The sequence below is a fragment of the Populus alba genome, chromosome 1, assembly GCF_005239225.2.
Source record: "Populus alba chromosome 1, ASM523922v2, whole genome shotgun sequence".
In the NCBI taxonomy this organism is placed as follows: domain Eukaryota; kingdom Viridiplantae; phylum Streptophyta; class Magnoliopsida; order Malpighiales; family Salicaceae; genus Populus; species Populus alba.
Window position 1 is genome coordinate 887,920 of NC_133284.1, and position 22,489 is coordinate 910,408.

A 22,489-nucleotide genomic window follows, 5' to 3' on the forward strand; every position below is an offset into this window, starting at 1 on the left:
ATCCATCCGCACCATAAATGGCATAAACCGTCCACTCGCACAAACCACCAGTCTCTTATCCATCAATTACAATCCAAAATATCAAGGAACCGCCACTTTAGCTCTCCACAACCTTTCAAGGGCAGGAGCCAGCTGACAGAGACAGTAAATGAGTAAACTGATTGTTTTGCTTCAATATTTGTAGAGGGAGACAACACTTCTCGGAACTTCGCACTGGTGACATAATCAATATTTTGAGAATCCATGATCAAGGCAACTATCATAGAGAAGATGATAGGGAGAAACCGCTTAGCAAGTCTATGTTTCGCGGGAAAATCACAACCAAAGCTTGTAATGAACTGTCATGGGAAACTTAAAGGGGGGGTTTAAATTCAATTCAGGTTCAGCTTTCGTATGCAATGTGCAATCAAAAATTATCTAGAAATGTTAAGGAACCTACTGGAACACTTGGTTAGAAAAAAATATAAAAGCACCCATTTTAAGTCAACTCATTGTCTCTCTACACATACCCAACCCTGAAACAACCATCCTTCTACAAAAAGGAATAAGATAACAAAAACAGAATCAAGGCAAAGGAATAAAAGATGCCGCATTGTTTGCTGGAAATGGTACATTTGCGGCTATTTGGTCACCACTCCACTGCTTCCTCTTATGGAAACTCTAGCATAATCAGCAAACCAATTGAATCAAGGAAGCTCCACCTGCCCGTTATTCATGCTTTCTGCCACCCACCCCACCCACCATCATCGTGAATTTATGCTCTTAGATTTGAAAAATGCCCTCAATAAGTGAACCAGCCACAAAGCACTGGCTGGAAGGATTCGGCATCTCAAGACCAGCTTCAATCATAGGAAATAATCTGGTGTTCTCCGGGTCACATCTGGCTCGCCCCTCCTTGGAGCAGGCTCAAACTGCAAACAAATTTTGAAGATATTATTTTGAGCCTAACTTATGTGACATTACCCATGGAGTGCTCTAGCATCAGACACCAACCTGAATGAATGTGTGACCCTTGCAGTCATCAACTTCCAAAATAGAAGCCATGTTGCCACAGCGGTAGCAATAGTTGGGTGCACTAAAGATAGTAACCACCTTTTGTTCCTGTCACGAGAAAAAAAGCACAATCAATCAGATGAAATTTGCAAACCAGAGCAAGAAATTCACCAAAAGAAAAGCATCAAAGGTAGTTACATGGCCCCAGTTGTATCCTTCCATAACCAGCTGGTGAGCTCTAGCAATCAGCTTTAAGTTGTTTGTATGGTTAAATTGCTCAGATATGTCCTACAGAAACAATATCTGTAAGCATCCCAGGAAGAAAACTCTGTTCTGCTAAAAACTAAGAGCATGGGTGAAAAGAAGGGAGTGGAGTGAGTATATTACTTGACCAAAGGTATATCCAGCACCCCTAGGTGAGATGCCCCCAACCACAGCGATCATCAGGGTCAGACCACAAAAGATCACACATGGGACCCTCATGGGGAACTTCTTGAACACGATCAAAAATTACGAATGTTATCAAGGGTTTCAATGGAGGGCGATAATCCACCATGGAGGCAAAATATTTCCGACTCAACCTTCAAAAGAGAACAAAATACATATATGACACCATATCCACATTAAGTGTCCTAACTAAAAAGTAAAATCTATTGTACATCCAAAAAGGAAAATGCAAATTTGGTATTTTTTTTTTTCTTCAATTATCTTGGTGGTAAAAATATTTGTTATTTGATATTTTTTTTACCCAGCACTCACCAATGCTGTCAGTGGAAAATAATCAAACAGATCTGTAAAGATCTTCCAAACATTAGCATTGCCATACCTGCAAAAAAAAAACAAACACCATAGATACTTATCTTTTCTGTACATACTTGTGCCAAAAGAATTGTATAAAACCATTTGAATAACATGATATACAAAGTTGGAAGATCTGAGAGGAGAAGGTTCTTGGAAGCCTGTTTTCCAACTAGTCAAAAAGTCTATAACTATCATCAAGTCCACTTCCTTTCAATTTCAAGGACTGGGGGTTGAGGGTAGAGTTTTCATTTACAGGCTAGTGCACTTTGCCAGGTTCATCAAAAAGTTGTAGTTTTCTTTTTTTTATATAAAGTGTAGAGTTGAAATTGCACGGAGAATTCCAATTCTCTGTAACAACTTATATTCATGCATATAAAACATGTTACAAACCAATGCAACAGTCGTCCAAATTAAAAACACAGAAGTCCCTCCACAAGTCACCTAATGCACTAACATGCAACTTAGATAGACACACGGTATGTCCAGAGTTTCAGTTTGCACTATGCAAGTATCTCTTGTTCAGCCTAACTTTGATTTCCCATGCTTTGAGAAAAACTTCATTGTAATCCTTTTTTTCCTCTTGCTTTCTCTCTTTTTTTTTTTTTGTTATAGCTGTTCGATTCTATAAGCAACCCCATTTCCTTATCTGTGTCATTTATAAAATCATATCCAGGTCACAATTGTAAGAAAGTAAAATTTATGTTTATGCATACTGTACACAAGAAACATTAAGAGGGAACTACAAACCAAAGACTGTAGGATTCCAAACTTAAAAGTTAGGATGTAATTCCATTAGACTAAGGATTCAGAAGAACTCACTTCCGCAGGCATTCATCATAGAAACCATAAACTTGAGTAATCTGAAATGGGAACAAGCATCCATAATCAGCCCAATGGATTTGATGCTGAGAAAAACTAGGGTATGAAAGAATTGAAATCATAAAATGTTTAGATGTCTTAAAAGTTTACACCCTGCCAAGAACAGCACCGCATTAAGTTGCAAATATAATCAATTAATGACCCTTCAACCTAGGATAAAACAAATTATAGCATCAGTTGGCAAAATACATTTGGAAGCATACCTGACGACTTTCATGATTTCCCCTTAGAATAGTAATCCGTTGAGGATAACGCACTTTCAAGGCAACCAGGAGCTGATAAAAAAAATTCAATCAGTCTCGCTGCTAAAAAGTTAAGAGACTCAACCAAACTAAGGCCAAAGTTTATCAAAATTTGTGTATAGGTAAGAGAATGTTAGAAGTGTTCCATTCAACACAGCTTAATTTATATGTTTTTTCAATTCAAACCAGAAAAACTTTGGCATACATACAGTTCCATGGACATCTCTAAAAATACAAACTATTACAATGGGCATAGATACATCAAAGGAGAAGGGAGACATTGAAGTTGAAATGCATGGGGAAAAACAGAAAGATGGAAGTACTTACTGTTACAGTTTCTACTGAATAATAGCCACGGTCAACATAATCTCCCATGAACAAGTAATTTGTATCTGGACACTACAGCAAACAAAAATGCACAAGTGAACAATACCAAACTAGGTGAGCACAAGACAAATGGTGGAAGCTTAATACCTTAGATGATAGCATGATAAAGAAATAGAAATTAAAAATAGTAAAAAGTGTAATGTTGTGGCATCACTGGCACTGTCAGATATACACCATGTATGATGATAAATAGCAGTCAAAGGAACCTCAACTAGAAATCCTTGCATTTCCAGTAAATGTTAGAAAAACTAACAGATGATAGAGAAAGGGAAGGTTGATCCCTTGCTATTGCAATGGTCTCCATAGAAGCTAAAGAAAAGGAGGAAAGAAAGTGCAGTGAAGTGACTCCATGTGTATCTCCTTAGCTAAAAACAAATGCAAGATTGTGACCTTTACAGCAATAAGAAGAAAACTCAGAAAGGAGATAACAATTGGCATTAATTTGAATCGCCATGTCTGCAAATATTAGAACATAAAATTGCTCAATCAGAAATTTACCTTCCCGCCAATGCGAAAAAGCTCAGCTAGATCATGAAATTGACCATGGATATCACCACAGATTGTAACAGGGCTTTTAACAGGCTGCAAGATGTACAACCAAAGAAAGTCAATTACAACTCAGTGGATTTCAAAGTCCTAAAAAGCTCATAGCTTGCATTGCAGAATAGATAGCAAAAGTTGGATACTGAACTGCAACATAAAAATGGCATATAAAAAATCCTAGAACTTATGCTCTGATAACAGAAAAAACAAACAACATAAGAGAGTAGAGTACCTGAACATTGCTTTCATCCATCAAAATCTCCTTAGCTTTCTCGCATAATGCCCTTACCTGAATCGTAATAAACATTTCCATTGAAAACAATATCCCCAAAGAATAATCTAGGTGTTCCCAGTTTTGAAAGCAATCCTCCTAAAACAAGCATTAACATTGCACACTTACTCCTAGACTCGAACATCTTAGCATCCACTTCAAACCAAAATAATGGATCCATGACACCCACCAGAATCCAACTTCATTAATACATCTAGAAAGCACAAGTTCGAAGTATCCGCTCCGATTTAGAAAACCCCACAACGAACCAAATTTCAATTACGGCAGCTTAAGCAGTATAATCCAATAAGCAAAGAGCAACATACTCTGTTCTCTTAACCTTCCACACTATGAAGAATTCTTCCAATCAATAAAACCCATCAAACAAAAATCCATACTTTTTTCCCCAATTTGAAACCTTAACTTGAATAAATCATAAGAAAAAAATCAAAAACCAAAACCAGTTAACAGATCTGTTCCAATCACCTCCCCAAATCTATCTCAAACCCTCCACGATCACTTCAAAACATAGATCACACCGCCCATGAACCCAAAATAACAACATATTCCCAACTTTAACCCTCACAAACCTGGACAGATCCACGCCATTTCTCCAAAACTGACGTCAAACACTTATAATAACCCAAAAATCTCCCAAAAAAACACCGAAATGAAGTATTTTTATTACAAATCCCCAATTTCAACCCCCAAAAAACCAACGAGATCAACACCATTTATCCCAGAAGCAGCTCCAAAACTCCCAAAACCCACCAAAAAAAAATCAAAGAAAAAACATCTCAAAAAACATAAAAATGGAAACTTTTTATGGAGAAAAAGGGTTACCTCTTGTTCTGATAAGGGCTTGCACTGCATGAGCTGACTAATTTCCTCATCAAGGTTTCCATGTGTGTTTGTAGCCACCGAATCCAAGCTCATTTTTATCAATCTTTTTAGGTTTAACCACTAATTACTTTCCAATTAGAGATCCAGAGATTATATCTCCCAAATTTATATCAAAAAATTGAAACCTTAGATTTCAATTTTCTCTTAGAATGTTTCTTTTTTTCTAGGGAGAAACAGAAAAAATAATTCCAGAGAGAGAGTGTGGGGAAGAAGGGAGCGGTGGAGAGATGCCCATGGCTTTTACCTATTTGTTTGATTAGATTATAATTGGAGAATATGCAAATAAGTCCTCCATTTGTTTATTGATTATATAATTGTCCCTTATTTTTACAACTAGACAGCTTTATCCTTAAACTATAAACAAATGTTATTTATTTCAGAATATTTATTCTATAGTTGAGTCTTGTTAATGTCCCACTGTATAAAAAGAAGATAGGCAAATGTATATAAAAAAAATGTATTTGACCGGAGAAATAGAAATAGAAGTATACAATAACTTTTTTTTCTTTGTTTTTATGATATATAATTAGTGTTTAATTATTTTTTTGAAATAGAAAAAACAAAGATAATTGAAACAGAAACTTATTTAGTTTAAAAAAACAAAAATAATAGAGATGTAAACTTATTTGTTTGAAAATATATAAAATAAATATGTTTCTATGAAAGTTTAAGAGTGAATTTTTATATTTTTAGAATAATATATATATATATATATATATATATATGTTACAATAACCAAATATTGTCTTATATTTATCTTATTTTATTTATTTTAAAACAGTAACTAGTATCTTTTTAATATCAACATCCTTTGAGATAACTCGAGAGAGTTTTAATTATATGAACCAACAAAATAACGAACATGAATGGTTGTTGGATTGTAATAGATCACGACTCTGAAAAGTAATTGGCAATTGTTCTCAAATTTAAGGGATAGTGATAAAATCTCCCTTTTCTATTTGTAAGAGCCCCCCCCCCCTCCCGATCTTTTCTCCATTATTATTTTTTTCAATTTCTTAGCATCAATTACAATTGAGATTAATAAATCTTTTTAAAATCTTAATTGTTGTTAATGGAAAAAACAAAAAAGACAAGGAAGATTCGATAATGTTCGCATATTAATTTACTGGACGTTTGGGAATGTTGTGTTTTTAAAAATTTCAAAAACAAATTATTAAAAATTAAATTTTTTTTATATTTCAAATTATTTTAATACATTTATCTTTAAAATATTTTTTTAAAAAAAAAATTTCATTTTAATATATTTCAGTATGAAAAGCACTTTAAAAAAAATAACTATAACCAAATTTTCAAACAGCCCTTAGTAACATACTCACTTAGATTTAATTTTATATCTAATCAAATTAAAAATTAACTTAATTAAACTTGTTTGATTTATTAAATATTTATTTTTATGTTATAGTATATTTTTTAAAGTGTTTTTTATTTTATTTTTGTTTTAAAAAGTTTAAAATGATAAATTTAAAATGTTTTTAAACCGTTTTAATGAATTTATATTAAAAATAAAAAAAATAATGCATTTTTAATGTATTAAAAAAAAGATGTTTTTAGGCCCTATTTGTTTTTGTATTTTAAAAGCTCTTTTGAAAAAATTTGAAAAGTTTTTATTTTTTTAAATTATTTTTTTTATTATTATTTTTAGATCATTTTGATATGCCGATATTAAAAATAATTTTTTTAAAATAAAAAAAATTTTAATATATTTTTTTAGTAAAAAACACTTCAAAAAATAACCGCTGTCACACTCTTAAATACCTTCTAAATAGTTTAATACATCATAACACCACTAATAAATTAACCTATGATTATAATCTTAAGACTTAATCTATATGAAGATTCGAGGTCGTAAGTCTAAAAAGTTAAACTAAATCAATCTCAAAATATAATTTTTTAAAAATTTAAAATTCTTTTTATCAATTTGTTTTTTTAAAAAAAAAATTAAGGGTTGATGACCTATCAATTAAGTGAATCTTTGTTTTTAATTGGGTAAATCAAATTATTATTATTATTTATATATATTTTTTAACTTGAACTTAAATAGACTACGATCTAAAATGACGTGTAGGGTTAGAGAAGGTTTTAAAATAATATTCATGACCCAATTAACCCGATGAAAATCATGAGACGAGATGAGACGCTCCAAAAAACAAATTAAAGAAAAAAGAAAAAACTCTGCTTACAAGAATACATAGAGAGGGAAACCTTCACTTGTCCAGCGAGGGTGTACAGACAGCCCCCATCAAAAGATATTTTTGTATTTCCGATTTCTTTTCCAGGAAAAAAAATATTATTCTCTTCTTCATTTATTTATCTAATTTAATTATCAGGGTTTCTTCCTTCTCTTCGATCCTCTCCATTCCAAACGCATCCTTTCCTTCAAATCTCTCTCCCCTCTCGCCTCTCCGTTTCCTCGCTCTCTCTTTCGCTCGAAAGGTTGGATTTTTTGAAATAGAGTTGTTGCTTTTAAATTTTGGCTGTTGATGAAGCAGATCAGGTGTTTTATTTCTGTAGGGTCTGTTTTTTCCTTTTTTTTCCTTTTTTTTCTTTTTTTGCATTGTTTGCATGGAAGATGATGATTGTGTTTTTGAGGATTTGATAGGTTTATTTGTTTCGGGAATTGGTTTTTCTTTTTCTATATTTTTGTTTTTTTATCAGATTGTGTTTGATATTTAGCTGTTAGATTTTCGTATGGTTTAAATGTGATGAAGATCGAGATTTTGATTGATTTATTGTTTGTTATGACGGAGTGTTATAAAAAAAGAAAGCAAGTTTGAGGAATTTAATTTGGTGAAATTTGTGGTTGAATTTGTTTCGTCTTGTGTAGAAAAAAGGATTTTTGAATGAGTTTTGGTGATTTTGTTAGATTTGTTGTAGTTTTCTCGTTGTTGTTGTTGTTGTTGTTGTTTTGTTGTATGTGATGAGCATATGCTTTGAACATTGAGAATATGATAGATTTTATGGTTTTTTCAGGGCTTAAATTGAAGTTTGTGAGATCAAAATAGAAAAATTGCAAGGGTGAATTGTGTTGACTGAAGTTGAAATCTTTCAAAAAGGAAAGTATTGGGGTTTTTGCATTTTGGTGAAGAATTGTGATGAATAAGAAGAATTCATGGGCAGATTTGGCTGCAAATTCTGCAGCTGAGAACATAAATTCTGGTTCTTCTGCTAACACTGGAAGTGTAGGTACTACTTCTGCAGCTGCCCCTTCCCGATCCACATACGTCCCTCCACATCTCCGTAACCGTGCACCATCCTCAGACCCACCAGCTGCTGCTCATAGTGGGCCTGCGTCGAGTAATGATCATTCTGGGTATGGTGGTGGATCGCGCTTGGGTGTTCCAAGAAATGATTTCCGTGGTGGGTATGGTGGTAGTGGTGGGAGATCTGGTGGGTGGGGAAACAGAGGTGGCTGGGATCGTGGGAGAGATCGGGAAGTAAATCCTTTTGGAGATGATGACAAAACAGAGCAGCCATTTAGCGAGCAAGAGAATACTGGCATTAATTTTGATGCGTATGAAGATATTCCAGTTGAGACAAGTGGGGAGAATGTGCCACCAGCTGTAAATACCTTTGCAGAGATCGATTTGGGTGAGGCGTTGAATCTGAACATCCGCAGGTGCAAGTATGTGAAGCCCACGCCGGTGCAGCGGCATGCCATTCCAATCGCTCTTACAGGCCGGGACTTGATGGCCTGTGCCCAGACTGGTTCTGGGAAAACTGCTGCTTTCTGTTTCCCGATTATTAGTGGAATTATGAAAATGCAAGATCAGAGTGCACAAAGGCCACTTCGTGGAGCACGAACTGTGTACCCGCTAGCTCTTATTCTCTCTCCAACCAGAGAGCTTTCAATGCAGGTGGGTTTTGTTAATTGGCTGTTTATATGATATGCTTCTATCTGTGCTACTTATTGTGAAGAAACCTAATATGTTGTGGTTATGATTGCAGATACATGAGGAAGCTAAGAAATTCTCATATCAAACTGGTGTTAAAGTGGTTGTTGCTTATGGAGGAGCACCAATTCACCAACAGGTTTTGTATTAGTTGGCGATGCTGGTGCCTGCAATTTTTCTTAATTTCTTTTTTGAAACTGATTATGTTGGCTCCTGGCATCATTCCTTGATTAGCCATACTTTCCTATACTGTCAGCTGGACTTTAATTCTGTAGCTGGAACTATACTTATTACTCTTTTCCTTTGTGAAATTAAACAATGACCTCTTTTGGGAAGTCAGATTTGAATCTGTTTTCCCTCTACCTGTTAATGTGCACCTTATCAATGCTGATGTGTTATGCTGTTTTTATCCGAGCTATTTCTTGGATCTCAAACTTACACCCCCCCAATCCCCAGTGATATTGTCTCTTTTGTTTGTTTCTAGCGACCTGGCTTTGCTTTCATTTCAATTTTATATATTCAACTAGAAGTCACATTTTCTGCTGCATGTTTCTTGACTCTGTGATTGGAAAATAATGGAAGCTGTACTGTTTTACATGCAATACTAGTGGTGCTATCTGGTAAAGTTTTGAATACAACTGTTAGAATCTGCTATCCAATGAGCAACATGCCATCAAATGGTGTTATACAGTGATATTAGGTTTGCCACTTTCCACAATAATTCTATTTTTAAATGTTGATATTTATGTGGCCAGCTGCGAGAACTGGAGAGAGGTGTTGATATTCTGGTGGCAACTCCAGGAAGATTGGTAGATTTGTTGGAGAGGGCAAGGGTTTCATTGCAGATGATCAAGTATTTGGCCTTAGATGAGGCAGATCGGATGCTGGATATGGGTTTTGAGCCTCAAATAAGAAAAATTGTGGAACAAATGGACATGCCTCCACCTGGTTCAAGACAGACAATGCTGTTCAGTGCTACCTTTCCAAAAGAGATACAGGTCTGTTTTATGCTCCTTAAAGTTTCTTTTAGAAGTAGAATGCTCCCATTACTAATTTGAGAGGTCCCAAAGCTTTTTTGGCTTTTGTATAGAAACATTCCTGTATTAAACCTGCTCTTCTTATGTGAGGTAGTAGATGCACAAATAATTAGAAGTAAATATGCTTCGACTTCCTTTGAATACCTCAAGTGTATGGAAGGTGGGGGCTATCTTTGCACTCTGATTGACATGCTTGCTTTGCTGATAAGAAAAAAGGTTTCGTTTAGGTAATATTGCATTTAATGACCAAAACAAGAAACCCTTGCCGATACTGATTTTCTGAAATTTGATTGAGAATTCCTGTAATTACTCTGTGTATGTTGTTAAATTCGATAGGCTAATAGGTGTTATATCCGTGAATTAGCAAAACACATGCAAACCTATAATGCTTCAAATCTTCTCTTCTGGTCTTGTATACTGCATCATCTTTTCAACATTTAATGAGGCAGAATTTGGTTTGAGATGTAGATGATGCACAAGCACCTTAGATGATGCACAAGCACCTTGGATATGGTGTCAGATTTGCTTATGATGCTCAAAATTCTATAATAGTGATACCTTCCAACCTTTTGTTGCTATGCAGAGACTAGCTTCTGACTTTTTGGCAAGTTATGTCTTTTTGGCTGTTGGACGAGTGGGCTCAAGTACAGATTTGATTGCCCAAAGAGTTGAATTTGTTCAGGAGTCTGACAAAAGAAGTCACCTCATGGATCTCCTTTATGCACAGCGGGCAAATGGTGTTCAGGGCAAGGTAACACTGGCAAAAACAATGTTTGCTTCCCAACTCCTCCTCCTGCTACTAGCGAATGGGGAATGTTTTGCTTGTTAGTGGCATGCCCTGATATATCTTTGATAAGCTTTTTTCACAGATAAATAATCATTAGAAAAATCTTGTTTCCTTGTTAGTATCTGCCATTGACTGTTGCATATATTATGTAATATTTCAGCAAGCTTTGACATTGGTATTTGTGGAGACTAAGAAGGGTGCTGATTCACTTGAGCATTGGCTATGCATTAATAATTTCCCTGCTACTAGCATACATGGTGATAGATCACAACAGGTATTATTTTTTGTCATTGCTGTAGTATTCTTTCATTCACGGTATCTATTTCAATTAAAACATTTTATCTCGTGATCTTGATTCTGATTGCTGAAATATTTGATTGGGACCTTTATGTAGCTGTTGGTCTTGTGATGGGATTAGGTGGGCAATCAGTGCTCGTCAGTGACATCCTTAATGGTAACAAAATAAAAACAAGAAAGATTGCAAAAGCAGACTTCTTAAAATACTTTCTAGAGCAATAAAAAAACGTCATTAGAATATGGGGTTTGAAAATTTTCATTATTTTGGATGACAGGGCATTCATTGCCAGCTGACTTTGCTGTTTTTCCATTCATAACTTTTCCTATTTAATTGTCTTTGATGATGGAGCTTGTTATTCTTGACAAATAAGATCAACCATAAGTGCCAAGCTCCTAGATAGTTATAACCAAAACTATAAATGGAAGTCTTAGTGAGACAAATTGAATGACTGAAAGAATTTGGTAAAGTATAGCTTGTGAAAGGTTCTCGTTTGTCAACAAAAAGCATCAGAGAAAGTGTTTGTTGGTCGGAATTTTGAGGACATTTTCTGGAAATGGAGGTGGCAGACTGATACACCTCTGAACTGGGTGCTTCAGGACAGAATTTATAATGTTTGTCTTTTTGGGAAGGGGTGGTTGGTGTCTGTCTGGTGTTGCCAGGGTTTGTGATTGGCAGTTGTAAACTTATATTAACTGTGGCATGTGGAGGGGTGGTGAGGGGATGCGTCCCCTCCTTTTTCCAAAATCTTTAAGACTTGTTTTCTTCTTTCTTTTGGCTGATAAAAAGGCTGCTGTGGGGGCAATAGTAGTAGCAAATCAAACATCTAGATGTTATGTAATTACATACCAGACCACTGCTGGAAATGAAATAAGTTTGATTCCTAGATAAACCCACTTCATACCTGTTCTTGGTTTTTTTCTGATTTTTTCCTTTCATTATTGGATTGTTACATATTTGAAGTTATTGTTATATTTGTAATGCAGTACTCTGATAAATTTGTTTCTAAAACATGCAGGAAAGAGAACAGGCCTTGCGCTCATTTAAATCTGGCAACACACCAATTTTGGTAGCAACTGATGTTGCAGCACGTGGTCTTGATATTCCTCGTGTTGCACATGTGGTTAACTTTGATCTCCCAAATGATATTGATGATTATGTCCATCGTATCGGACGAACAGGACGAGCTGGAAAATCTGGTCTGGCAACTGCCTTCTTCAATGAGGGCAATGCATCAATGGCAAGGCCACTATCTGAACTAATGCAAGAAGCAAATCAAGAAGTACCTGCTTGGCTCTCTCGTTATGCAGCTCGTGCTTCCTTTGGAGGGAAGAACCGTCGTTCTGGGGGAGGTCGGTTTGGTGGCCGTGACTTTCGGAGGGATTCCTCTTCCAATAGGGGCAATTCAGATTATTATGGTGGAGGAAGCAGCGGTGGATATGGAGGGGCTTCAGGCGGGTATGGTGGTGGAGGCTATGGTTCTGGGGGGACCAGTGCCTGGGATTAAACAATTGACCATTTTAAGCATTTACAGGACTCGGTGTCTAGTGTTTGTGGACTGCTCCCTTCTTTCATGGGGACCATTTTCTCATTTTTGTTGCATCTTTTAGTTAGCTGTCTCTAGCCATCGTCGTTACTATACTCTTAGAAGTAACTATCACTGAGAGGGGGGTCTAAGTTTGGGGTTGGTGCTCTGCAGGAGTAGAGATGTACAATGCTTGGTAGCTTATGGTGAAAAAAGTTCTAATAGAATAGGTATTAATCGGTGCCCTTCTTTTTTCTGTTTTCTCTTCACTTTAAACTTCGCTGGCTGTTGAAGGGTTGTAGAGTATGTGGTGGGGGAGGGCATAGGGTTTCTTTTCAGTCATTTGTGTTAATCTCTTAGGCATGTTCTTTTCGACCTGGTTGGAGGGGACGTATTGTTGAGGCATCTAGTCCTGCTGTTTCTCAAGTTTCCCTTCTTCCCCTTTGAAAGGAGTCTTTGAAAAGGCTTTTGTAATATTTTGATGGTCACTGAAATAAATACTAAGCTTTCTTGGAACATGAATATGCTTGAATTCTCCCCTGCTCAAATATCTGGGAATCAGTCCATGAATTCATACTTCTGTAATCGAGGTGGTAAATTTTCCAGTTTTGACAGTTCCACCTTTATTATCCTGATTACTACATTAACCTTTCTTTTTACGATTTTAATATGCATCTATTTTACAGCTTTATATTTTAATCTTTAGTTAGCATTAACAAATCGGTCTATGATTTATTGCTAAGAATTTTATGATGCCACAGAATGTGTTCATGGTGTTTACGGGATTTTACTCGCAGCATTACACCATGAAATATGCTTAGATGGGATTTTCTTCTGCTTCACTTTTTAGCTGTCTTTGTTGCCTCAGGACTGATGTGAAGCTGTTAAACGACGTTGCCTAATTTATCTATGAAATAAATTTCTCAAAAATTGACTTGTGACAGGCTACGCGAGAAAAGTGAGAGAGGAGAAGAAAAATAAACTCCATGCATGTCAGTGTGTTGTGTCATGTGTAAGATGGGTCCAAAACGGAGGAGATGGAGCAGTTGTGTTTTTGGTTTTTTAGGAGAAAGAAGAGGAGGGCCATTGAAACAGATGCCTCATCCAATATGTGTAGAGTCTTTTTTAATCGTCTTTTGACATATGCAAGATGAGCCAGAAGGGCAAGTACACCAAAATATGTACGTCAATGTTCGCCATCTTTAGCAGCCTACTAGGGTTAGGGTTTTGTACACTTTAGCATAATAATTAAAAAAAGAAGACAGAGATAGCAAAAACAAACATCAGTGTTTTATATTTACATCCCTCCAACTAAAAATGTTTGTATCATAACGTGATTGAACATGGTATGGTTAGAAAACTTCACTTGTGCTAAATTGCACTTGAAAGAAAGTACAAGAGGCTGCAAGTACAGTGATATATTCATTAAAAACTTCATTATTATATAGTCGATAAATTTATTTAATTTAATTTCGCATCAAAGATGGTTTAATTTTTGTCCCATCTTTCCAACATAACAACTTGCGCATAATAAATATCATCTAGAGTCAATTAAACTTAATGAATGGTATGAATTATGAAGAAGTGGTAATAATTACATGCTTCCTATCCCACGCTCCACATTAGGACAAGTTCAAAGAGAGAATGATGTTGAAAGCTATGCGCAATTATAAGCTACTTTGACTAAGAATCCATAGCCAAAGATCAAAGCTAGACGAATTGAAGATCGAGGCACAGAAACAGGCAAGCGTGGGCAAATCAACTGCGAGTGACGAATTGACAAAATGCTTTGACATCATTGAAAGAAACTCCATGTCGAATCTCATTCATTTTCCAAAGAAAGTTTTTCTCATTGTGTGGTTAATTTAATTTGGGGATTTAAAATAGACTTGAAGAATATGGATATGGTGGATTGAGAAAATATTTGTATGATGGGTTTCAGTTACCGATGATGATGACACCATAGAAAATTATGCCATTTCTGCAAATCATCACACCCTTTGGAGTGGTTGCACATTTCCTATGGGGAATGGTCCTATGATAAGTTACAACTATCTTTCAAGTTCTCATTTTTTTTATTCGAGATTATATTTATTGTAAAGTTATTAAACATTATACAAGGATTGAGTCAAGCGATATGTAAGTTAATCTGAATTAGCTAAATTAATCCATAACAGCATCATTTTAAATTTTTTAAAGTCAAAAAAGATTTTAACAATATCATTTTGATTTTTTTTTAAAATCAAACAAGTTTTTTTTTTTTCTTTCTCAATTGTGAGTTGATCCATCAGGTTAACCATGTTAAATTTCCATATAGTTTTTATTGAAATTTGACTCAAGCTAGGTTTCGAGTAATGAATTGGATGGATTAACTAACTCAATCTAAAACTACGCTCTTCAAATTTTTTAAATCAAAACAATATTATTTTAATATTTTTAATTCAAATTAATTTTTAACCATATCAATTTCCATGCAATTTTTGTTAAAAGCCAACTTAAATCAAGTTTTGGATAAATTCGTCGAGCTGAATTTAATAACACACTTTCAAATTTATCAAATGGATATATTGAAATTAAAGCTTTCACACTCACATATCAAAACCAATATAATTCAAGTTAATGCAATTAATAAGATGTGTTGTCAAAGGTTCAAAGATAAAACCCATCGTTAATGCATGTATACCTTAAAGAGGATATTTTTCTTCACTTTTATTTAGAACATGTTTGGTAAGAATGATGGTTCAAAATATTTTTTACTTAGAAATATATTAAAATAATTTTTTTTTATTTTTTAAAAATTATTTTTAATATTAAAACATTAAAACTACTGAAAATATATAAAAAATTATTTAAAAAAAATAAAAAAAATTTAAAATTTTTAAAAATACGGTGAAGCCATAAATTAGTGGTTGAGACTTTACTATATCAAAGTTATGAGCGTTTATAACGCCAGCTATTGATTCATATTCATAGATGATGATGTAACATCAAGTTTTAAATTTGATCCAGAATGGATCTCACACACAAACACATATATATATAAATAGTAATGCATCTTGAAGAAATTGAAGGGACTCTCTGTTTATACAAAGGGAATGTTTTTTAATGGTTTTATATGATGGCTGAAAACAAAAATAAAAAGTTCTTAAGAAATATTATCTAATATATTTTTAATTAAAAATACTTTTAAAAAAACCCACTAAACCACTACGATATTATCTGACACAGCTTCGTGGGAATGTTCCCTTAGGTTTGAAGGGTCTTTTAGGGTTGGTATGGAAGCACTTCCAAGGCATCGATGAAGAAAATTCAGTCAATCATTCATTTGAAATCAACACATCGCTCTCACACATCCACGTCCCCATAGTCACTTTTTATCATCATTTCTTGCTCACCAATTTGTCTTTTTTACATACATCTACGTACCCATTTATCCCCTGTCAGTGAAATGTACACAATTTTATATTCTACCCTAAATCCAACCTTTTCATAAATTAAAGTGAATAAACTAAATTGGAATTTCTAATAGAAATAAAAGGCAACCTTGTTTGTGAATGAGTATTCTTGGGTTTAATTGATGAAACATTTTTTTGTTAATAAATAATTATTATCAAGATTATAATTCCATGATGAAATGACACCCAGGTGGAGGATGAACATGCTTGAGCTTTTCAAACAAGTGCTGGTACCTCATCAAAAAAACAAGAAGAACACCATCAATACTATAGACTTTGAGTAGATGGGGGCATTGATTTGAAACAAAAAAATCTAAAAAGGTGTTTGATTCCTCCATTAATCCATTGAGAATGATGGATCCCAATTCTCATACCATCAAAATCCTGTGCCCCTTGAAATGGGTTTTGACCTATGCATGTAGTCAGTCATTGATCAAGCAATAACAAGACCCCACTATGAGCCCTTTGTCCTCTCCTTCTATCTTGCCAGCTGAAAAATTGAATTTTTTTTTCTTACAAATCCAACATCAATCGTTAAATAAATAGGTAGAAGTTTTTGTCAAACTTGACCATAAATGATGCCAAGTATATTTGTTCCACGCCATAGCAGTGCTATTAAACCTGCTAGTCCGGCGGGTTTTGTCGGATAGTTTAGCTCTGTGGCTTGTTATCCCCTTCTTTTCAAATTAAATCAGTTTGATTAATAAGCTAATTTATAATTCAAATGATGTAGTTAAAACTTGATTTTACTTTAATTTTAAAATATTCTTCAAACAATGTTGTTTTAGATTAATTCATGTTTAGTCAATTTAACTTATTTAATCTTGAACTTTGCATGAAAGTTCGGGAATAGTGTTAAAAATAAAATAAAAAAACAAAAAAAACTTTGAAAATACACATAAAGTTAATAGATTAGTGAAATCCATTATTAAATTTTACGTTAAAATTACAAATTAGTGACTCAGATTTATTGAAATGATGATATTGTTAAAAAATGATCTTACTGTAAAAAAAAAAAAAAGTGTCAAATCTAAAAGAAATAATAATAAATAAATAAAACAAAGAAAAATAGTATTGCATTAAATAAAAATGGAAAATCAACTCTTTGTTAAGACAAGATTCACAAAGCCCATGTAAATTAAAGAAGTTGTCGAACTCAATGGGACCAGCTGTTAATGTTAAGAGAACAAACTCTCACTGTGGTCTGAGAGAGAGAGAGAGAGAGAGAGAGAGAGAGAGAGAGGAGTTGATTTTTAGAGAGAGAGTTTGAGTTTTAGCGAGAGAGAGAGAGAGTGGTGCTCTCATGTTTTGTTAGCTACAACAAAGTTTGTAACCTGTTTCTTTGTTTGCATTTGTTAGAAGGTGAAAAAGGGACAACAATATCAGCAACAAAACACAAGCTCTTTGTTATCTCTCTTTGGTGTCAGATTTAGCTCTTGAATCTCTCAATTTTGGCTATCTTGATCTGTTTGGTCTCATAAAGGAGCTATCTTTTCTTTAAAGCTCTAATCTTTCTATGAATCTCTGATGCAAAAGATGGAGCATCATCGGTCATCAAATGGTCCAAGAGGGTTTAGAGTTCAAGCTCCACTAGTAAGCTGACTTGATCTTTTTAATGCCTTTTTTGTCATTTTTTTTCTTGTTTTTTTGAAGAATTTATGAGATAAATGTGAAGGCTTCGAGGGAATTATTTGGATTTTAATGTTCGGTAATTGATTGGTTTAGTCTGTGTTTGCATTTTGGTTGCTGGGTTTTTTTTTTTTTTTGGTGTTTAGAAGATACCCAGATAGAATGCTTGAATTCTGTGACTTGAAGCAAATTTTGGGGGGTTATTGATAGGTATGTGAGGCTTCGAATTTGGTTGCTTGCATTTTTTTTTGTTTTTGTTTTATTGCCTTTGATGATGCCTAAATGAAAATGGCTTGCTAATTATGCTTCCTAGAATAAATTTCTTGGAAATTTAGGGCCTGCATGTTTGAGAATGTGTTTTTTTTTTTTCTTATCAATTTGCTTTGATGGTCATTCCTTGTTCAAGTTGTTGTAGATGCCATGATCAAATTCTATCAGTAATAACAATTGTTTTGGGGATTAATGTTGAATTTTATAAGCATTAGTTAGGGATGCTTCCCCCTTCTGACTTTTGTCACTTGGGTTCCCTCCTCTATCTTGGGTGTCTATGTTATCCCTGTTTAAGGTTGCTGTGCAAAATAATCACTACTGTATCTAACTGTTTAATGTTTCTTTTAAGTTTTGGATGATGATTTTGGAAGTTTTGTCAGATAGAAAGTGCAATTTGTTTGCATTTAGAGTGGATATAAGCTTATGAATGCAAACTTTTTTGAGAGAATACAGCTATAATGTAGGATTTGTTATAATGGTGCATTGTCTGAGCTCTTTTCAATGTTTGAATAATTTGGGGACTATCCATAGGTCCTGGCTTCACTACTTGCTGGATTGTTTGCGTTCTTGTAGATGTCAACAAGACATTGCCTTGAACTCAGGCCATACTTCAAGGACAATAATGTTTATCTGGAACCAGCATGTCTTTGATTGTTGATGACCAAAGTTAGACACTTTATCTTTGATGCAAGTTTTATCTCTATCTTAATCATTTTGTTTATATTTAGAATGGGAAAGAATGAACAAGAGCCACATCCTTTCCTGGCCTGAATAGTGTCACTTAAAAAGCTCCATGCAAGATCTGGCCGCTAAAAAATGTCAACGCTTGAACTACGCTAATTGAAAGTTGATGAACTTTCAGAAAATGGTGCACTAAAAAGTAATTTGCAGTTATGTGCTGAATCTCTGATTCTGCCCATTTGAGAAATGTTCCAAACGCTCTTTCTCCATGAAATCTGAAAAGGAAGCTAATAAAGCAACTTTTCAACATTGTACTATCTACAGTCACAGTGTTGATCTATCAGCTTGTGTAGATTACAATGGGCTATGTGAAACCTAGCTAAAGCCATGTAAGATCAAAAGCCTTCATGAACATATCTGACTAGAATAGAGAAAAAATTAAATGTGTGGAAATACGTGAAATGATCGGATAAGATATTAGTACATTCAAATGAAGGTGGAGGTGGCATCCCTTGAAGATACTTTGGGAAGGGATCATTTGAAATGGTTTTGCCATATTAGATGTAAAATTATGGATGCACCAGTGCAAATCATTGTTTGGATTTAAGTAGTAGGAGTAAAAGAGATAGGTAAACTGGAAATGACATGTATTGAAATTGTAAAAGAGGGATTTAGTATCATGGCAATCCACAGAACAATGGACTGTATAAAGAACAAATGGAAGAAAAGGATTGGGATTAAACATAAGCTCATCTAGTTTGGGATTAAGATTTACTGGAGGTGGATTGAATTATATTTTTCAAAGACAATTCTCTGTGGTGATATATAACCTTGTATACTGGATTGGGAAGGAAAACTGAAGATAAAGAAAAAGTTGTTACTCCACATGTTAGACCACGTTTTGTTTCCTTATGGGCTCTATTGTTATAACTCTGGCACTAAGATTTTTCTTATTGCTGATGTGATTAAATGATGCTTGTAATGTGATCCTTAGTACAAATTGTTGGTGTTAAGTAAATTACACGCTTTTCCATTTTTTTGAATGATGACATCCACTATCTGCGATCAATAACTAAATGTTGTGTGTGAGAAAGTATAATCATGTAAGCAGGAATAATGGTGTATATTTCTGCAGAATGTGCTCATATATGAAACTTTTTTTGCATTCTAACATGAATTGTTTTGCAGGTTGAGTCCGCATCATGTTATTGCAAAGTAGATTCTGGTTTAAAAACAGTTGCTGAGGCAAGGAAGTTTGTTCCAGGATCAAAACTTTGTATCCAGCCTGATATCAATCCTAATGCACACAAGAGCAAGACCTCACGCAGGGAGAGGACCCGAGTCCAACCACCACTTCTTCCTGGTCTACCTGATGATCTGGCCATTGCATGTCTGATTCGAGTTCCTCGAGCTGAACATCGAAAGCTCCGTCTAGTTTGTAAGAGATGGTGCCGCCTCCTCGCTGGGAACTACTTTTATTCTCTTAGGAAAAGTCTTGGAATGGCAGAGGAGTGGGTTTATGTCATCAAGAGAGATCGTGATGGAAAAATCTCGTGGAATGCTTTTGATCCTGTCTATCAGATCTGGCAACCACTTCCACCTGTTCCTCGTGAATATTCTGGGGCCCTTGGTTTTGGTTGTGCTGTTCTAAGTGGTTGCCACCTATACTTATTTGGAGGAAAGGATCCACTAAGGGGGTCTATGAGACTAGTCATTTTCTATAGTGTCCGGACAAATAAATGGCATAGGGCACCAGATATGCTTCGTAAGCGTCATTTCTTTGGTTCTTGCGTCATAAATAACTGCTTGTATGTGGCTGGTGGAGAGTGTGAAGGAATCCAAAGGACTCTCCGCTCAGCCGAGGTTTATGACCCTAACAAGAACCGGTGGAGCTTTATTTCAGATATGAGCACGGCTATGGTGCCTTTCATAGGTGTGGTTTATGATGGGAAGTGGTTTCTAAAAGGTCTTGGGTCCCACCGTGAGGTGATGAGTGAAGCCTACGATCCAGAAACTAGTACCTGGACCCCAATCAGTGATGGAATGGTTGCTGGTTGGCGCAATCCTAGCATCAGTTTAGATGGACATCTCTATGCCCTGGATTGCCGGGATGGCTGCAAGCTTAGGGTTTATGATGAAGCCTCAGATACATGGAACAAATTTATAGATAGCAAGCTCCATCAAGGGAGTTCTCATGCTCTGGAGGCAGCTGCTCTTGTTCCTCTCAATGGGAAGCTTTGCATTGTGCGGAACAACATGAGTGTTAGCCTGGTTGATGTTTCCAGTCCTGACAAACGTGTAGAGAGTAACCCTCACCTTTGGGAGAATATAGCCGGGAGAGGTCATCTCAGGACTCTTGTTACAAATATATTGTCAAGTATAGCTGGCCGAGGTTTGAAAAGTCACATTGTGCACTGTCAGGTGCTTCAAGCATGAGAGCCAGATGCATTTTTGCTATTGCTTGTTGTAGACTATCAGCATTTCCTTCAATTTATCATGCTAGATAATCACAATCGCAGTTCATTGATCATTAGGACCTGCTCTTCCTACACCAGAAAGCTGCCTATTCTCTGTTCATGTTCTGCTATTTATACTTCTGCCAAAGTTGAATCAACAGTAATCTGTCTTGGGTTTGGTTATGATGTTCTCACAACATATTGTGAGATTTGGAAGTGAAAGTTGACGAGCTTAAAATATCCAACGACATATTCACATCTAAGATTGATACAGGAAGCAGTGGTGCTTTTTGTGATGTACAAAGCCAACAACTTCCTAGTAAGATCATTCACTGTTGGCTTCAGTGATATATGAGTCCATTTCCTTGCATTTATGAAGAGAAAGCAGATACTTGTAAATCCAAGTCATTCTCTATGGCCAAGTCCCTTTTGTGGTGGGATCTTTCCTTGTAGCATGTAATCTTTAGTATGCTTTGAGAGTGTACATGGGGTTATTTGGAACGAGTCAATGTATACTTAGATTACATCTCAATTGCCATGGATCAACTATGCTACCCATTTGTTCTGCTACTTTAAAGATGGATCTGATGCGCATCATCAACATCTGCTTTGTATATTATTAGCCTTCTAGAACTTAGTTGATCATAAAACTGGCCAGTTAATACTTTCAGTTTCACCATTAACGTCAATCAGGTACTGGTTTAGATCAATCCAGACCCTGGAAATTTGGGAAGGGAACCTTTCATTATAGTAGTGTGAAGTCTATTACATGAAGAACTGGAGATGATTTCATCTTCATAGCTTATATCTTTTACCAATGCTGAAACATTGCTTTCTGCTAGAACATTTCCAATATGCTAATGGCAAATATGGTTGAAGCTTTTTGTGTCATCTTCTCCTTACAGGCTTCATTGAATCGCCAAGCTGAATTTTCAGACGATTATGGAAGTTCTTGATGAAAGTGTCTGCCAGGTCATTGATATCTCTTCCCTCGTCCTCAGTCATTCTCTGCCTCCCTGCACTCCCTTTCCTCTTTGCATCACCCCCCTTGTTCACTTCATTGCTGCCGTGAATAGGAATCTCTCTATCAAACTCCATTATAGCTCAAGCCTATAGGGAGATAGAGAGAGAGGATAAAAGAAAGGCTGAAGAGACGTTCTGTGGTAAAAGAGCTTGTGTCTTGTGACGATAACGAAGAAGCACAACCTTTTTGTAGGTAATCTAACTTAGAAACACGAGTTTTGCTTGTATAAAAGCAAAAAATGAGGGTAGAGAAGTCTCGGTGTTCTGTATTCTTATTAGAAAGCCTAAAATATTTGGAAGAAAAGCTAACAGTATCGCCATATTTTATAGTCCACTAGCTGGAAAAAGGAACTGTTCACTATGGGTAATCACGTTTTGTAAAGATTGATTCTAAGTTATTT

The 22,489-nt window shown here is 35.3% G+C and overlaps 2 protein-coding genes and 1 pseudogene across 2 annotated transcripts; 2 read left to right on the forward strand and 1 right to left on the reverse strand.

Annotated features, from left to right (window-relative positions):
* Positions 1-451: 451 nt before the first annotated feature.
* LOC118049777 (serine/threonine-protein phosphatase PP2A-3 catalytic subunit-like) lies at positions 452-5,251 on the reverse strand (annotated as a pseudogene).
* Positions 5,252-7,163: 1,912 nt separating this feature from the next.
* On the forward strand, positions 7,164-13,092 carry LOC118049776 (DEAD-box ATP-dependent RNA helicase 37). Its single transcript, XM_035059887.2, has 7 exons — positions 7,164-7,473; positions 8,011-8,894; positions 8,986-9,069; positions 9,686-9,928; positions 10,551-10,718; positions 10,915-11,028; positions 12,068-13,092. Exons 2-7 carry the CDS (start codon positions 8,133-8,135, stop codon positions 12,554-12,556), a joined length of 1,860 nt encoding a protein of 619 aa, XP_034915778.1. The 5' UTR covers positions 7,164-7,473; positions 8,011-8,132; the 3' UTR covers positions 12,557-13,092.
* Positions 13,093-17,217: 4,125 nt separating this feature from the next.
* On the forward strand, positions 17,218-21,739 carry LOC118049775 (F-box/kelch-repeat protein At1g55270). The gene is made up of 2 exons (XM_035059886.2): positions 17,218-17,622; positions 19,798-21,739. Exons 1-2 carry the CDS (start codon positions 17,557-17,559, stop codon positions 21,043-21,045), a joined length of 1,314 nt encoding a protein of 437 aa, XP_034915777.1. The 5' UTR covers positions 17,218-17,556; the 3' UTR covers positions 21,046-21,739.
* The last annotated feature ends 750 nt before the right edge of the window (positions 21,740-22,489 follow it).

Excerpts from the sequence above, each read along its gene's own strand:
- LOC118049776 (XM_035059887.2), top strand. The coding sequence starts at position 8,133 with ATGAATAAGAAGAATTCATGGGCAGATTTGGCTGCAAATTCTGCAGCT. Across the intron at positions 8,895-8,985 it reads CCAGAGAGCTTTCAATGCAG|ATACATGAGGAAGCTAAGAA; the intron begins GTGGGTTTTGTT and ends TTATGATTGCAG. Across the intron at positions 10,719-10,914 it reads CAAATGGTGTTCAGGGCAAG|CAAGCTTTGACATTGGTATT; the intron begins GTAACACTGGCA and ends GTAATATTTCAG.
- LOC118049775 (XM_035059886.2), top strand. The coding sequence starts at position 17,557 with ATGCAAAAGATGGAGCATCATCGGTCATCAAATGGTCCAAGAGGGTTT. Across the intron at positions 17,623-19,797 it reads TTAGAGTTCAAGCTCCACTA|GTTGAGTCCGCATCATGTTA; the intron begins GTAAGCTGACTT and ends ATTGTTTTGCAG.